General features: G+C 33.5%; 1 protein-coding gene across 9 annotated transcripts in view; it reads right to left on the bottom strand.

Annotated features, from left to right (window-relative positions):
- Oseg5 (intraflagellar transport protein Oseg5) overlaps positions 1 to 19,015 on the bottom strand; it is a 323,588-nt gene that overhangs the window by 142,847 nt on the left and 161,726 nt on the right. For all 9 annotated transcript variants that reach the window (XR_010889950.1, XR_010889949.1, XM_067354041.1 and 6 more), the window contains 3 exons: positions 12,253 to 12,416; positions 4,981 to 5,172; positions 4,749 to 4,899 (listed from right to left, as the gene is read on the bottom strand). Coding sequence is in view for 7 of the 9 variants with exons in the window: in XM_067354041.1 (XP_067210142.1) it covers positions 4,749 to 4,899; positions 4,981 to 5,172; positions 12,253 to 12,416 (507 nt within the window). In the remaining 2 variants the exon portion in view is untranslated. The remainder of the gene's footprint in view (positions 1 to 4,748; positions 4,900 to 4,980; positions 5,173 to 12,252; positions 12,417 to 19,015) is intronic.

The raw sequence follows: 19,015 nt of genomic DNA, 5'->3' as shown, positions 1-19,015 counted from the left end.
CATTTATCTCTAACGCATCTCGTAACTCGTCGATTATATTACCGCGCTGACATACTCCAAAAAGCAGCATGCTTGGGCATTCGTTTGTGGCCTTAGACACGGTGTTGTTACAAGCAAATTCCACATCTTTGAGCGTATTACACCAGGATGTATTTCGTTCATCCGCTAACTTAGCCATCATCGGCAAAATCGTACGGTTAAGCCTTTCAACTTGGCCATTCGCCTGAGGTGAAGCGGTGGCGATCTTAACGTGTTGTATGTTTTGAGTATTTAAAAATTCTTCAAATTCACGCGACGTGAAGCAACTACCACGATCCGAAATAATACGTAACGGTCAACTGTAATGCTCGAAATAAGAACGGAGGCATTTTATGACTTCTGTCGTGTTAGTGCTTTTAGTAGCATATAATTTTACATATTTTGTGAATGCGTCGATAATAAGAAAAATATACCGGTTTTTAATGAAGCCCGATTTAGATGCAGGGGCTAAGTGATCGACGTGTATCGTGGCGAACGGTATATTACTTTTGGGTATATTATGTAACGTGCCTTCGGGTTTTCCGGAATTTGGTGCAAACGCGATACACTTTAGATAACTCTTGAGATGTTTTTCGACTTTTGCTTTCATTTCAGGGAACCAATAACTGCCTAGTATATTTCGAATTGTTTTCTCGGTACTCACGTGACTCATTTCATTATGATACTTATGGATAACGCTAGTCTCTAATGCGTTAGGAACATAAAATAAAATTTGCCCTTGACGTTTCTTATACACTAATCCGTTTCTCATTTCAAATAATTTACTTTCAGAGAGTTCTAATTCCTTCCGAATTTTGGTAATTACGGGATCATCGCTTTGACATAATGCGAGGTTTTTGTCAAAGGAGTTATCTTCGACTACGAAAATTTGTCGATTTAGTGCGTCAACGTGTAACATGCGAGAACCGGATCTGTGTTCGAGAGTGTAGTCATAATTTTGCAATTCTAAAACCCACCGCGCAATACGAGGGTTAGTCTCTTTTTTATTTAGCGTTAGACTTAAGGCTTGACAATCGGTGATAATTTTGATTTTTAGTCCGAGTAGATACGTCCAAAATCGGCGGAGTGCATAAATTATTGCCAATGTTTCCAACTCGAAGCTATGGTACCTCGATTCTGCCTCGGTTGTTCTTTTAGAGAAATAAAATATTGGGTGCAGTTTCCGATCTGCCTTTTTTTGTAATAGAATCGCTCCAAAACCAACTGAGCTCGCGTCACAGTGGAGCTCTGTCTCATCTCGTGGAGAATATAGGCTTAATATAGGTGTATCAATCAATCGGTCTTTAAGCATTTTGAATGCTCGTTTCTCTATTTCCCCAAAATGAAAATTCGCGTCTTTTCTTGTCAGGTCGTACAGAGGTTTTTCTATAATTGAAAAATTCTCTACAAACTTTCTAAAATAGGAACATAAACCTAGGAAACTCTGTACGTCTCTAGTATTTCGCGGAATGGGAAATTTCTTTACCGCTTCGATGCCTTGATCTGTCGGTCGTATGTTTCCGTTAGTTATCATATAACCTAAATAATCTAGCTTTGTTTGGAAAAAGCGACATTTATCTAAACGTAATTCTAAACGATTCGCGACAAGTAATTTAAGAACTTCTTCTAATATTTGAAAATGGTGTTCGATTGTTTCCGTCGCGATGAGGAAGTCGTCCAAATATACAGATATTTCTCCTGCATTAATTAGATCTTTAAATATCTGCGTTACATAACGTTGGAATTTGAGAGGAGCACCTTTTAATCCGAATGGCATTCTCACGTACTCGTACTGTCCTAAAGGCGTGACAAACGAAGTATATTTTACGGAATCTTCGTGCATTTTAATATGGAAAAATCCATCTTTTAGATCTAATGTCGTAAAATATTTTTTCCCTTCTAATAAATCCAGTTAATCTTCGATTAGGGGGAGCGGGAAGTTATCACGAGTTGTTATCTTATTTAAGGCCCGAAAATCTATGCACATTCGTACCTCTCCGTTTTTCTTTTTTATTAGGACAATTGGCGATGCATATTCGGATGCACTCTCTCTGATGATACCCTTGACGATTAGGTCATCTAAAATGTGTCGTAACTTAGTTTTTTCATCGTAGGAAAGTCGTCGCGGCGCGCACGAAAACGGTTTATCGTTTGTAAGCGTAAGTTTCATCGTGTTTTCTACCGCAGGATTTGGTGGTCTCTGTACGTTAACATAACATTTCTCGAACATATTACGTGCTCGCGTCTTCACCTCAGTCGAAAGGTTCTCGTTTATACGCATATCTTGCGGAGACACGTGAGAGTTATTATTATCCATCTCAATATTCATAATATCGATAACTTCTTTATTGCTCAATGATAACCTTGCCAGCTTCATAAAATCGCGTCCCAGTATCATTGGATTTTGCATTGTTTCGTCCGGGACGACACGTAATACAATAAAATATTTCTCGTGATTAAATACGAGTGTTGCTTTTACAAGGCCCAATACTTTCAATCCGCTGCCGTTAACACCAAAGAATCGGTCGCGTCCCGAATCAACAACAACATATTTCCGCGGAATATAACATTTTTTAACGAAGCAGATAGGGCTCCCTGAATCGATTAACGCGTTAAAATCCATTTTAAAGTTACCGTCCTTATCGTTTATTTGTAGTTCCACCAGTCGCCGGAAATCATCGTCCTCTCGTTGTCCCTGTATCACGCAGTTGATGTCTTCCTTCGGAGGGCTGCACTGATTAGCACGGTGACCTAACTTTCCGCACTTAAAACAAGATCCTCGTTCTCTCTTCGGTTTCGTGCAATCCGCTGCAAGATGTCCAGACTCGTTGCAATTGTAGCACTTCCTCGGGCTTGATGAATCCGCTTCTTTAGATTTACGTTGTTCTTTGCTCTGTTGTTTATTTTTTCCTTGTATTGAGTGGTCACCACGATGTTGCGTAAGCGGTCGGTAAGATGTTCCTTTGGGTGACGGGACATTCGCGAATGCCGTCAGCATAGCGTCTACTGTCTGGTAGCATTGCACTCTAGCCTGCGTGCGTAATTCCTGGTTTGGAATGCCCTCGATAACGTAACTAATAATTTCCGTGTTTGATACTGGCACTCGATTCGCCAGCGTCACCTTGTCATGCAAATAATCCGCAAACGTTTCACCCGCGTTCCAGATTCTTGCTTCAAGTTCGTGACGTAAAACCAACTGATCTGGCCGTTGCCCATACATTCTTCTTAATTCTCGGAGAAGGTCATCACAGTTTAATTCGACACAATCGACTCTTGAATGGTACCAAGTTAGCGCTTTGCCACTTAACCTGCTGCACACTAGCGTCTTTGCTCTGTAGTCATCTAAGTCATAAGAGGAGAGCAACTTTTTTACTTGTCTTTCCCATCGAAATCTAGATTGTTACCGCTAAATTCGCCGATTAAATCTTTGAGTTCTTGCCATTTCTTTACAGTGGCTCGAACAGGCTCGTCTGCTTCTGGTCTTGGCGACATCCTTAACAACGCCAGTTCTCTTCTTAATAGCTCAGCTTCGCGAATGGTTAAATCTCTTTTCTTCCGTGCGAGCTCAGTCTCTCGGAGAGTAGAGACAGCGACTTGAGCACTCGTTCCTTGCTGGGGCCCGTCGGATTGCATCTCGTACGGTTCTTCAGGTGCGTGTCCCGTGACATGTAATTCTTCATGCAAGACTCCCGCCTCCAACAGTCGTTTCACTAATTCGGTTTTTGTTCCGATCGTCGGCAGATTCTTGCTTTTCAGCTTTTCCTTAAGTTCCGCCACCGTAAGTGTGCTCATCTTGGCACTTTATCTTCCGTTTGTTGAGTTAAGATTCGTATTCGCGATTGAAATATATATCGATCAATCCGCACACGATCTTAGAAACGTAATTCCGTAAGTTCATAAAACGTAACTTCATAAGTTCACAAAACGTAATTTCGTGAGTTCATAAAACGTAATTCCATAAATGTAGTATTATAGAAATGCGCGGACCGGATTCATAACGGGCACATATACCGGATACGTAACATAAACCGCACACATAACCTCACGTAACATAACCGCGCGTGGCATAGCCTAAAGTGAACGCACGACACAGGCGATTCTTTCTTAATTCGTCTGCGTTTCCATAGACATAACTGTTCGCGATCTTCTCATAATGATCACCGAATATGTCCGTAAAACACAATTAGTTTTTCTTAATTCATACTATCATAACGCCGGACTTGACGCCAATGGAATCTCGCTTCTGAATTTTGTAAGGGTTTCCGTAATAAATTGTGGGCGTGCTTAATGTACGTAAATGTTTTAATAATTCGTTTGCATGTTTGCGTGGATTAACATTGACGGCCGGCCACGAAAAAACAGAACTGCTTCGTACGGAAGCCAGCTCAAGACTGACTGATCGCTCATCGAGCTCGATTGGCCGCGTTCGCATTTTGTTATTTCTAAAGAATAATAAAAGAAAGGATGAGCCGCTATCTGCCTCTAACGCTCGCGCATCGCGTCGGTAGAATCGGCGGCTTCGGTGTCGCCTAAATCAAAGGCCACTGTTTGTAAATAGCGTCGGTAGCTGTAGGCCTTTTATGACCTTATATGTTTAAAGCTATTTTTTGATACTAAAATAGAATAATCAATTGGAAAAAAAGAGAAAAGGTACAGTTTTTTTGGAAGACAAAATAATTGTCGATTTTAATACTACATAATATATATCAAATAATTTGTATGAACAATACCTGTTTTCCTTATCAATTCTTGTTCGTCGTATTACTTTGCGATCACTATAATGAACACAATTAGGGCATAGCCATACTGATAAGTTAGTATCTAACATTGCAGCTAAGACATTTGTATCAGCTGCCCATACAATATTATGTGCCATTGCAGCTAAAACATACAATTAAAGAAGATTTATAATCTTAATAATTATAAATGTATTTATAATAATCATACTTGTATATATCATACCTATTTTGCACACTCTGCCTGTACTCTTTATTGCGACTAAAAATAAATCCTTGTTGACATCTATTAATGCTAGCTGTCTATTTTTGATGATGCCAATGTGATTTAATGCCAGTTGTGTCACATTGTGTAAGTGCAAGTACGGTTGACTTTCTGTTATCGGTTTGTTGCAAGATATCTCTAAAATATGGACCACTAAAAAATAAACAAAAATTTATAACATTTTTAGAACTTTCATAAAATTATCTATTTTTTTAGTAATATTGATTTTTTCCACAGTGTGCCGTCGCATCCATATGCGCGTCGCATCATGTGTTGCTACCATAGACTAACACCAGACCAATTCGTGCAAAATTTACGAAAAAGAGAGGGGGGAGAGGGAAAAAGAAAGGAAGGAGAGAGAAGAAGGAGAGGAAAGGGGGGGGGAGAGAGAGAGAGAGAGAGAGAGAGAGAGAGAGAGAGAGAGAGAGAGAGAGAGAGAGAGAGAGAGAGAGAGAGAGAATAAAATCATATATGGTTAAATTCAGCGTAAAAAATGCTATAACTTTTGTTATGATAAAAATTTTGAAATTTGTAAAAATAATAAGAAAGGGTAAAGGTAAATTAAAAAATATAAAATTTTTTAAAAATCCAGCTGCGCGGTTATAAAGCTTATAACAGACCATGCAACTCTTATTCAAAACATTTTTTGATACCTCTTACAGTTTTGACAAAATTCAGTCAAAATCAAATAGACCGCTTTAGCTTGTAATTGTTTCAACCCTAAACGTGCGAGAACGCAGATAAAAAAAATACGTGTCTTATTTTGAGCTACTTTGCAACATATTTAAAGCTCGTCAAAATCGAAGGGGGACACTTGGGTCAATTCCCTTGTTAAATGAAACAATAAATGTGACGATATTCTAGTACATATTTAAAGACATCTTTAGAGACGGTGCATCATTTTTAGCTTAAAGATGCCCTTTTAAGGTGTCTTTAAAAAAAAATAAGCCTTTTAATGTTCGATTTCTCTACAGCAAATTATGTTAACAATAATTTCGAATAAATTTAAAAAAATTACAAACAATACTCCAATATTTAACGTCTTTCAGCTTAAATAGTACAGCATTAGAAAAAGACAGATTGGTACTGGTTTTCTGTCTCTTATGTTCCGGACTATCCTATTTAAATGAGTATTCCAGTATAAAGTTCACTGGGCATAATAGGCAGGTGGGAAAACGCAACGCATCATGAGACTGTCAACTATTACGTTAGTCTCATGATGCATTGTGTCGTTCGTGTCTGCCCGCTGTACCGAACTCGTATAATTAACTATTTTCAATTATAACTTAAAAACTAACAAGGGAAGTGCACGAAGTGTTAATCGCAAATGGGTATGTATTATATCGTTGGAAAGAATCTTGCCAAGTAGAGTTCAGTTGTGTAATATTTCGCTTGAATAGCGCCTCTAGAGGGCGCTATGCGCAATAGAAGTTATACAGGGTGTCCGATTTTAATGTCCCACCTTTAATAACTTTGTAGAAATTGGTTTTAGCAAAAAATGTTTCAGACAAAAGTTGTTGGGTTTTAAGGGGGACATTCAATGATGACTTTGAATTTGACAACTGCCCTCATCTTCAAGGTCATTTCAAGATCAACTTTTGTTTTTTAATAAGAATAGTCTATTTTTGACATCAGAAATCGATAGGGCATAAAATTCTACGTTAAAAACATGTGGGGTATAATCACAATAATATTAATTGTGTCACATGTGGGGTGTTTAATTGACCCCAAGGGGTCATATGACGGTCACACTCTTCGACTGTGGATATGATATCTCGTACATTAAGTGCAATAGAGGAAAGTATTCTTTAAGAGGATGCTGAATTTACACTTTCTTACCGATCGAGTTTCAATTTTGTAATTAACACGGCATTTTTTATTGCTTCAATAGAATTACAAATCCTCTTATGTGGTTAAAGTACATACTCTAATACATTGGCAAGCACTAGTTTTAAAACGAAAAAAAGAAAAAAATTTGGAAATTTTACCGACAAGCTGTCGATGCATATAAATATTTATTTTTTATAAAAATTATACAGTTTGTACATGCAAAACGAGTGTGCTGGCCGAAAAAGAGTATATCAAAGATTAACAGGAAACCTTTCAAATTGAGTTCAGAGGTGTAATTTTAAAATGCGTCGCAAATTACAATTATGCAAAGGATGCGAACAATATAGACGATAATAAGGTTAAAAAGAGCAGCAGATTAGTTCCCGGATTTTGGCATAGAGGCACCATACAGTTCTCAGTGCTATCTGTCATATACATCAGAATCTTTTAGGTTAGTTATGTGTGTGTTAGTCGTGTGTGTGTGTGTTATGTGCTAGGAAACCCGGCTGAAGAAAATAGGTTGAAGGCACTCTGAAGGATAAAAAAAGTGTATGTATTATACATAAATTTTGCAACATTTTTGCAAACATTTACATTGTTTAGTTACATACATTCATATTCTAATTTCTGTAAAATACTTTTATTCATCTGCTTCATCTAATGTCAGCTGACAGTTTAGAAAAAAGAGAGCTAAAGACGATTTATTCGTGAACTGGCAGATTTTGAGAAATATTGTCAGAGGCGATCTAACGTCAGCTGACAGTTTAGAAAAAAGAGAGCTAAAGACGATTTATTCGTAAACTGGTAAATTTTAAGAAATACGTATTTCTTTTAGTTAGTAATTTACTACGTGTAGTCTGTTTATGTTTTATCGGATAATTTAGAAGGTCATTTAACCTTTTTTCTCGCAATTGAAATTCTATTGTATGGCTGTATGATGTACATACGAGACGAAATAGACTTGTACGAAGTGTCTAATAGATATAAATTAGATATGATAAAATATTTGATTTGAAAAATTTATGTATAATACTATATATCTAATTGGAAAAATATGTTATATGCTTTCTCTATTTTTATTCTTACGTAATTAATACAAAATAAATAAATAAGTTAATTAATTATTCAATACATATATATATGTACATATTGAATATAGTTATCTTTATTTTGTATTTTATGTAACTGAAATTATATATACTCTCATTATTTCAGTCATTATCACATAAAATACAAAATAAAGATAACTATTTATTCAATATATGTGTATATGTATATATTAATTAATTGATTAATTAGTTATTTTGTATTTATTACATAAGGATAAAAATAAGAAAAGTATATGGCATTTTTCTTCAGTGATATATATAGTATTATATGTATATTTTTTATTTATTATTTTGTCATATTTAGTTCATATTTATTTGACACCTTGTATACGCCTATGTCTTCTCGGACATTATATTGTAGCCTTGCGACGAAATTTTAGTCGAGAAAACAAGCGCAAGCATTGTTTGTTTACAAACTATCCGCTCACACGTACACAGACCACACATCAGTGTAGTGAGTTACCACTACAAACAAATGCGTACACACGGGCCTATGCGGCGTAGGCTATGCCGATAATGTCATTTCATTTTTAGTACCATCGAAATGATGGCGCTTTCGCGTCGGAGTTCGGCTGCCACTCCAGCATCCTCTTAAGGATGTTGTTGCGTTCTGAGGAGGTAATAACAAGAAGGTCGAAACCTTATGTAAGCGTTATTTCTCAAGGTCACTTCAAAGTCAAATATTTCAATTCTGTTGCGATGTTGCGATTCAAACGAATAAACAAACAAATAAATAGCAGGAAAACAAGATAATAAGGCAAAACAAAAGCAAGGAGAATAAGTTATTTATTTGTTTGACGATTAAAATAATTCATAGTGTTGTGATTTTTACATTTTATTTTTCTTTTGTTATTGACATTTCATAACAAGTTTTCCGTGAATAACAACCACGCATTTTAAAATCTAGTGAATAATTTATTTTTGATTTAACAATTTAAAATATCCACTTTTACTTTTTTGTTTATTTTGTTTATTTTTTTTTTTTTTTTTTAATTATGGCTGACTACCGACTAAATGAGATCGTTGACACGATCAAAATTTTAAGTGAAGCAAGAAACAATTATTCGGAAGCAGAAAGGCTTTAATGCAGAAAAATTTCCGAATAGGCGTCATCCTTGTAGGAAGACAATTAAACGATTGTCTGAAAAGGCAGAGCAGGATATTCTTAAAAGAATACACCGAAAATCAGGCCATAATGAAGTCACGTCATTAGCTGTTTTAGGTACAATTGCTCTCAATCCACAAACGTCAACAAGAAAAATCGAAAAGGAACACGGTATACCTAAGTCAACAGTCAACCGCTCAAGACTAACAGGTTCCACCCATACCGTATCCATCTTATTCATACAATCGAGGAGGGTGATTTTAATTGACGTTTAGGATTTTGTTATTGGGTTTAGGATCAAATTCAGAGGAATCCACGATTTCTTTCTGAAATTCTTTTTTCTGATGAAGCCACGTTTAATAACAGAGGAGACAGTAATAGACATAACTGTCATTATTACTCAGATATCAATCCACATTGGCAAAGAAGCCAAGAGTTTCAGACAGTGGTCTATTAACGTCTGGGCAGGCATTTTGGGAAATTCTATTATTGATTTATATTTTTGCGAAGAACATCTTAATACGGCCAACTATTTAGGGTTTCTATAAAATGACTTGCCTAATCTATTAAGACATGTCAACAATGATGTGCTTAATCGAATGTGGTTTCAGCAGGATGGAGCTCCGGCTCATAGATCTCGAGCAGTTACTGGATATCTAAATGACCGATTCCCAAATAGATGGATCGATATGGGTAGCCAACTTCAAGAATGGTCCCCCAAATCTCCAGACTTGACCCGCCTAGATTTTTATTTTTGGGGTTACATCAAGAATGAAGTCTATTCAAAAGAACCCACAACTGTGGAGAATATGAAAGAAAGAATTAGACAAGCATGCACAAATATTAATGCAGATGTCTTTCGAAGAGTCTGGAACGATTTTCGGCGTCGCTTAAACTTGTGCATACAAGTAAACGGTCGACTTTTCGAACATCTACAGTAATCATCGGCCGACTCATCGCTCGATCTTGCTTTTATTAGCCGGATCAACCCTCGATCTTGCCTTCATCAGCCGAATTGTCGCTAAATCTTGCCTTCATCGGCCGGATCAACTTTCGATCTTGCCTTCATCGGCCGGATTGTCGCTAGATCTTGCCTTCATCGGCCGGATCAACTCTCGATCTTGCCTTCATCGGCCGGATTGTCGCTAGATCTTGCCTTCATCGGCCAAATCATCACTCGATCTTGCCTTTGTAGACCGGATCATACCACGATCTTGGAATATTTGACTTTGAAGTGACCTTGAGAAATAACGCTTACATAAGGTTTCGACCTTCTTGTTATTCACTCCTCAGAACGCAACAACATCCTTAAAGAATACTTTCCTCTATTGCACTTAATTTACGAGATATCATGTCCACACAGTCGAAGAGTGTGGTTGTCATATGATCCCTTGGGGTCAATTAAACCCCACATGTGACCACATGTTTTTAACGTAGAATTTTATGCCCTATCGATTTCCGATGTCAAAAATAGACTATTCTATCTTAAAAACAAAAGTTGACATTGAAATGACCTTGAAGATGAGGGCAGTTGTCAAATTCAAGGTCATCATTGAATGTCCCCCTCAAAACCAACAACTTTTGTCTGAAACATTTTTTGCTAAAACCAATTTCTACAAAGTTATTAAGGGTGGGACATTAAAATGGGACATCCTGTATAGCTATTTGGATTTTTTGAAAATCTAGTTTATTATTAAATTCAAAATAATGTGAAAAAAATTGAAGAAAAGCAAGAAGAAGAGAAAAAAAGGAACTTTTTGCTTGACCATTCTTGAAGCAAAAACCCCAACTAGTTTTTTAAAGGCCCAAATAGCTATATAGGTAGTTTGCCACCAATGAAACACAAATAAACACAGTGTCAGGCATAAAACAGTTGTGTAAAGCCGCTTGTTGGAACATTATAATTCTTAGTACAGCCATAGTTGGCGTTCTATAGTGAATTTTTTCTTAAAATTTTACTCATATGTATATATACATACATCTGCTTTAATTGCATAGTAAGTATAATTTACAAAAATAAATTTTGAACTTCACAATTTTCATAAAATAATATAGTACATAAAATAATATAGTACATAAAATATAATAGTACATAAAATAATATTTTCCTAAAAGTTTGTCAAATAATTGGCAGCCATGAATTGAACACAAATCACCTCAACTCACCTCTTTAGCTGTGTATATTTCTGTCGAGCTGTGTCGTAGGAAAACATTATGTCGAACACTGTGTGATTTTGTGTCGCTTGTGTCTCTTGGTGGAAAACTACCATAACTTCTATTGCGCATAGCGCCCTCTAGAGGCGCCATTTAAGCAAGATATTGCACAGTTGAACTCTACTCGGTAAGATCTTTCTAACGATAAATAATACATACCCATTTGCGATTAACACTTCGTGCATTTCTCTTGTAAGCTATAAACAAAACTTTGCAAAAAATGTCTTATATAAATTACTCAAAAATATGACATTTTTTTCAAATCAGGTTGTTTGAAATCATCTTGTAGAAAACCGCAAGCGGTTGTCATAGCAATTATGAAACAGAGTGTTATAGTTTTTGAATGGAAAGAATTTAAAGTTGACCAATCATCTTGTCAAAACTTCGCACGCTCAGGCACGTTGCATATTGATTTTCATATTCTTACCATATGAGAAACGTCATTCATCTCTGACACGATTCACGTGAGAGTGAATCACTTTGACAGTTTGATGCGCATTGCGTTCTAACATTAATATTCCAAACAATTCTTAATTAAACTATCATTATCACAAAATTAGTCAGAATTATTAACCACGTAAAAAAAATGTTTATAAAGTTATTTCAATATTAATATTGTATATAAATTATAACAATGTCGATAATTAAAAAAGGGCACTTTTAATATGCGATGTCTCTAAACGTGAAGTTTTGATAAGCTGATTGGTCAACTTTAAATCCTTCCCATTTAAAAACAATTGCAGCCTCGACATTTTGGTATTAGGATTTTCGTCTCCAAATAATCTCAGGAATCTGTCATTAACGGGTGATACAGTAAATCGGGGATACCCTGTATACCTATAGTTACATGTAAATATTCGATTATTTAATAATGTTAAAGAATTAAATATATGAAAAAATTATAAAATAAATTGCTTAAAAAAGGAAAGTTTGCTTGGAAAGTTTTATATGTTATATTCTATGTATTTATCTTACATTTTTCATTTTTTTGATCCCTTATAACCAATGTATCTCCACACAATGATATGCAAGGAAGATAAAGTGATTCTTCAGTTAATCCTTTCCATCTTGGAGTACCCAATAAACGGCCTTGATAGCTATACAATGATACAGTACTCGTTTCCACAATTAAGAAATGCCTAGAAAATGATACACATGTAATTAAAATATTAGTTTAAAACAACATTGTACAATTAATTGCTTCTAACTATTATATTCTTTGATTCTTTAATTATAATTAACTATAATTGTTAAATGTGCACTACTAAAAAAAATTAAGGGATCACTTGTCATCAAAAACAAGACAAGTTTGAAATATCTAACTTTGTAACAAATAATCGTATCAAGTATCGACAAAAAGCATTTGAACCTCTGAAACACTACTTTTGAATGCTTTTTGTAGATTATAATTATCACTTTTTTGTCGATGTTATTAACAAGAAAAGGCACGATGAAAGGAAACATTTTTATGTTTCTTTGCAAACACACATCGTGTGTAAAAAATCTAAAAAAAGGTTTTGTTACAGGTATTTTAAAACTTAGAGTTTTAATTTAAATGGTTGGCCATCGCTATATGATTATTTTTTGTCAAGTTTCGAGGGTTAAATAAAAAATCTTTTTCATCTTAAACGCTCATAACACATCGAAACTAATAATCCAGTTTCCGCCAAACTATCGTTTGAAAGCTAAAAGTGTACTCTATCGACATTCATCATTTTTTAATAGTATTAGTTTATAGCATTAGATATTAGTTTCCAATATTTTAGTTCCAAGTAAAAATGATATAAAAGTTTGCATTTTCTTGCTATTTTTATTTTAACCTAGGAAATCATTATGTAAATCAATCAGAAAATTATATTAGATTAAAAGAGATAATTTATAAAGGCTCTTCATTAAATAAAATTAAAACAACCAATATATGAAGTTATTAAAGAGCCGAACAAGGATTTGATGCTCAAAATTTATTATTTACATTGATGTAAGCGCAAAGAACAAACGTTTCAGCCTTGGTTTAGGCCATCCTCAGTGTTATAAGTACGCAAATAACATAATACAATTTTAACGCAATCGCAAAACTATACATATTAAAACAGCCAGAAAGCAACCGAATGCCGCAAACATGATAAGGCAGTTAGGTAGGCGTTGTTTGTAAAGCATGAATAGCTGTTTAACGCAGAGAGTTTCTTATGTATAGTACACCAAAACTTAAGTCAAGGTATAAAGAATATTGGCCTTGGAAAAGATGATACATTTTAATGTAGACCAATACGTTTTAATCTTTTGCAAGGGAGTGAATTGTCAAATGTGACACACATTTGTTGTTTGACTCTGGTTGAGATGTATACTTGGAAGCGGGTTGGATGTTCTTTTATAACTTTATTTTTTTGTCACGGGGACATAGTTTTACATAGAATTCATATTGGACTCAATGAACCAAATGATTATTTACTTTTTGTCCTGATGCTGGGTCTCTAGAGCGGTCTTAGTTAGGTCCCAAATCCCCAATTTAAACATATTTTGTTAAAATCAATTTTTGGAGCAAGTTAGAACACGATCAAAGTCTTAAAAGCTATATAAACAAAAGTGGCGCCATTTGTCGATTTTGAGACTTTTAGGAGTCGTTTTCTCTGGAACAGTGAGTCGCTCCAAGCTGGAATTTTTTTGTTGGCTTCAGATTGATGACATCTTTCATTTGACACCATTTTCGAACCGTATTTCGATGTACCAGACTTAAGAATAATGGTCAATAGTATCTTGGCATTAGCCTTTCGTTTGTTCTTACAATTAGATACAAACATCCAACTTTGGCTCTTACGTAAATCTCGGAGAATGTCAGAAGCCGATTTTTCTCAAATTTTCTATAGTTGTTTCTCATGTAAAAGTATGAGAAAATCCGTAATTGCTTTTAGCTTAAATTAAATTTTTCATTTTTTATAAAATAGCAATAATGTTTCCGCTCGTATGATATAAACATTACAATTAAAATTTAATTAAAAAGGATCTTCAAGCCAGTGCTGAATAGTCATGCAATTAAAAATTTTTCTTTTTTTTAGTTATTTTATTTATTATTTTATTCAATCAACGTTTCTATCCCAACGTAGTTCTATAATCTATCAAAAAATTACCTTTTTTAAAATAAAAAGATATTAAAAAACGCAAAAAAACTTGGCGCTGCTACAGTAAATTACATGTTAATTTCATTGCTTTATAATACTTTGTGGTGTAGCAGCGCCAAGTTTTTTTGCGTTTTTTAATAAATATCTTTTTATTTTAATTAAATTTTTTATATTCTTTTATTTTTTAATTAAATATTTTTATTTTTTAAATATTTTTAAAAAATTTTTAATTTTAATTTTTTGTTTTTTTAATTATGTATTTATTTTTTTATAATATATATAGTATATATAGTATAGTATATGTAAAATATGGTAAAATATAGTATATAATACAGTTAATTCTATATACGACAGCTTTATGTACAAGAGTTTTATAGAAGAGTTTTATAGAAATAGTGTACAACTTTTTTCATAGTTCTTTAGTCCCACTTGGTGCCATTTTCCTGATATCATATTTTTTTGTAGAATGTATATATAATAGCTTTTTTGAAATATATACAGGTTTTTTTTTAAAGGTTTTAATATATATGGCAGGTTTTTTTGAAAGGTTTAATATATATGACAATTTTTTTGAAAAATAAAACAATACAGTTTTGTTTTAGTTGTGACAAGAGCGTGTACTTGGTGCCTTTTTTTTACCTTTTTTTAAAAAAGGTAATTTTTTTATAAATATTTTTTTTTTTTTGTAATATATATACGACAGCTTTTTTTTATTTAATATATACAACAATTTTTTGAAAGATAAAACAATACTGTTTTATTTTGATTCTGATAAAATTGACTGGAAATTATAAATGTTGAAACTAATTTAGGATCTGTCAAAAAAGTACACGTTTCAGAAATTTTGTATGATTTGTCTAAAATAAATAAAATTAAATACCAAAGTTTAATATTTCTGTTCTATGTATCCTAAATTAATTCCAACAATATTTGTAAGTCATAGATTGTTTGTTCCAAAACTAGTTAGTTTTGAATTTATTTAAGAGTTCCAACAAGTTATTGTCCGTGTAACTAATCTATTAATTTCAAAGTGTCCTTTTGTTTCGGATATGATAAAAAGTTTCAAGTGTCGGATGTGGTGAGATTGCTTTTTTTTGTTTTAAACGAAAATCAACTGTCGGAGATAATGAAACCATTTCCTGTTTCTTTTTGTTTTTGAATTTATCTATACATCCAGATGAGTATTGTTGTCACTGGAGTGTTTAATAAGATATTATTTTGTTTGAAATGTTCATCCGACATTTAATTTCCGTTTTTCCCTTCTTTTCTTTTTGTTGAAATCAGCGTGGATTATCTTTTATATGTAACCAAAGACACAATACGTAATTGTTTAATAAACTTTAATATAAGAATTGAGTAATTAATTGCACTGCTTATACAGAAGAATCTTATACAATAGAAAAGTAACAAAAAATGACTTAAGCTGATTGTCGCATACATATATTCACGAACTAACTAACTAAACGATGAGATCTGACGTCTCTTTTTCTGGCGCAATCTTTTCTAAGTGGGTGCAACTAAATGACACAAAGCGCTCTTATCTCAACACTTTTTGCTCATTTCCTTGTATCAGGAGACGCAGTAGTGTCTCCGGCCAAGTTTAAAAATGACACTACTAAATCTCTTACCCTGAGCTCTTAAAGTCGACTTTTCGGGAGTTTGTAGCTACTAAAATGTAAGAAATTAAAAAAAAAACACATAGTATATCCTGAAAGGTGGCATCGCCACGAGTAATTTAAGCCAAAGAAAATTAAAATCAGTCCAGCCGTTCCAGAGATACAAGCGGTCAAAAAGTGATGTTGGTAATGGAAAAGTAAGAAACGTCGTCTCCTTATTCTTCTCCTCTGTCCGCCAGGGGCGGATAGAGTTCACGAGACCCAGGGTATTATCATTATTAAAATTTACGGAAATTTCTTGCACCAGGTGCCAAGGGTCGACGAATTCGATTTTCGGGAGTTGCGCTACGGGAATTTTTCGCACCAGCTGCCAAGAATCGACAAATTTGACTTCCCCGAGTTGCGCTACGTGAATTTCTCGCACCAGGTACCAAGGATCGACAAATTCGACTTCCCCGAATTGCGCTACGGGAATTCCTCGCATCAGGTGCCAAGGGTCGACGAATTCGACTTCCCCGAGTTAGGCGTATTCTAGCGGTCCTGAGGATGAAAAAAGTTTTTATGAACGTGTCCTACAACGCTTTTTTTTCGAGATACAATCTTTTTTTTTTCTTGACAATAGTTTTCTTGGGCGCTAGATTGCGGCTGACGGACATTTCGAACATTTACTTTGATTGTTTTTTGTATTTAATACTGCACTTTCCAATAAAATTAAAATTTTTATTAAAAATTAAAAAAATTATTGTATCTCGAAAAGGAATCGTTGCAGGACATATGTTCATAGGAATTGATTTCATCAGGACCGCTAGAATACGCCGTTGAAGATTGAGGAAACCTTTCAGAACCATGTATAAAAAATAAAGCAAAATAAAAAGAAATGTTTCAGACAAAAATTGTTTGCTTCATAAAAGGAAAAGAGATAGAAATATTAGTTACACCTTGGGTGGAGACGCTTCGGAGATTTGAAGGTCAACCAAGTTTTTTTAAATGGAACTCTTCTAATTTTTTTATAAATCAATTCTTTACCATATTCGACGTAAAAAGTTGTAATGGTAGGATGGCCAAAAATTGAATAGTTTATGATAATTTTTATACTTTAATTTGACATAATTTTACATAAACTATGAAATATTTCGTAAAATATTCATTTTTCGATTATCTTATCTACATACTTTTTTGCACAAAATAATGAGAAGAATCAATTGGTGTAAAGAAAACACATAGTTATTTTTAAGAAAAGTATGATAATTTGCAACGATCAGTTACATATTTTTTTTTTAAAACATTGATTCCTCTCATTATTTTGTGCATAAAAGTATTGAGATAAGATAATCGAAAAATGAATATTTAATGAGGTCCTATCTTTATAACTTTTTACATCGAATATTGCGAGGAATCAATTTATTAAAAAAAATTAGGATGGTATTTAGGCGTTTCAATTTAATTTTTAATTAAATGCCGCACGCTTAGGTTGTATATACAGTGTCCCAAAAGTTCAAAAACTGTTAAATATCTGGAAAATAAAACATTTTTTTATTTATAGGAAAATGTTTTAGACAAAAGTTGTTTGGTTTGAAGAGAAAAAAAGAAAAAAGATATTAATTTGATTATAAGTGAAGGCGCTTCGACGATTTAAAGGTCAACCTTGTTTTTTTGAATGGAGGCGCTCTAATTTTTTTATATAAATAGATTCCTTGCAATATACGCTGTTAAAAGTTATAAGGGTAGGATGGTCAAAAATGGAATAGTTTACAAGATATATTATATGCATATGTTTACTTTCATTTGACATAATTTTCTTACCTCAATATTAATATGCACAAAATAATGAGAGGAATAAATTGGCGTAAAGGAAACACATAGTTGTTTTTAAGAAAAAGTATGAATTTGCAACGAGCAGGTACATATTTTTTCTTAAAAACAACTGTTTATTTCTTTACATGAATTGATTATTATTTTGTGCATAGAAGTATGCAGATAAGATAATGAAAAAATGAATATTTTACAAGATATTTTATTGTTTTTATAAAATTATGTCAAAGTATAAAATATCTCGTAAACTATTTAATTTGTGGCCATCCTACCTATATAACTTTTAACGCCGAATATTGCGAGGAATCGATTTATGAAAAAATTAGGATAGGGTTCCATTTTGAAAAACTAGGTTGACTTTCAAATCTCCGAAGCGCTTTCACCCAAATTAATATGCCTATCTTTTTTCCCCCTTCAAACCAAACATCTTTCGTCTAGGTCTAGATCGGAGATTTGAAAGTCAACCTAGTTTTTTTAAATGGAACCCTATTCTAATTTTTTTATACAATAAAATCACATTTTTCCTATAAAATGTTTTATTTTTGAGATATTTAATATGAGTGTAGAATTTATGGAATAACTTTATTTTTTTACAAGCAAGTTTTATAAACAGGATTTATTTATATAGAATAGATAACAGCAAGAATTTTTAGGAGACATTGCATTGATGATTTAGTGATAATAAATAAATATTATTTTGAAGTGTTAATGTGATTACTTGATTTTCAACTATTCAGAAATATTATACAGAAGAAAAATATAGCTTCACTTCTTTATAAGCAAACTTTCTGCAACATTTTATTTAGTATAATAATTTTAAATCTCTGCATATGTTTATTAAAATAATTTTAAACTGTTCGCTTGCTTATTGCAAAAAAAACTTGTACAAAAAAGTTAACAAATATTAATCTAAAATTTATAATCTGTTTGTTTTATTATGTATTAATACAACTTTTTTATTTTTTAGATCCAGAAAAAAAATTAGAAAAAATAATCAGCTGCTCTGGCGCTGTATAATGGCTGCCGTAAGCGCTGAATTAAAATATCGACTGCAATAACGCTGAGTTTTGGCCCTGGCTGGCTTGCCTTAGCCGCCCAATTAGAAAATTTGGTATAAAATTCTGTAACTTTAATTATTCATTTAAGGTGATTGTGATACTTGTATCACTAAAAGGCTGTCCTAAGCACCGTATA

This window comes from Linepithema humile, chromosome 4, assembly GCF_040581485.1.
Source record: "Linepithema humile isolate Giens D197 chromosome 4, Lhum_UNIL_v1.0, whole genome shotgun sequence".
Taxonomy (NCBI): Eukaryota; Metazoa; Arthropoda; class Insecta; order Hymenoptera; family Formicidae; genus Linepithema; species Linepithema humile.
Note: the sequence above shows the minus strand (reverse complement) of the source record. Positions and strands in the feature narration are given on the sequence as shown.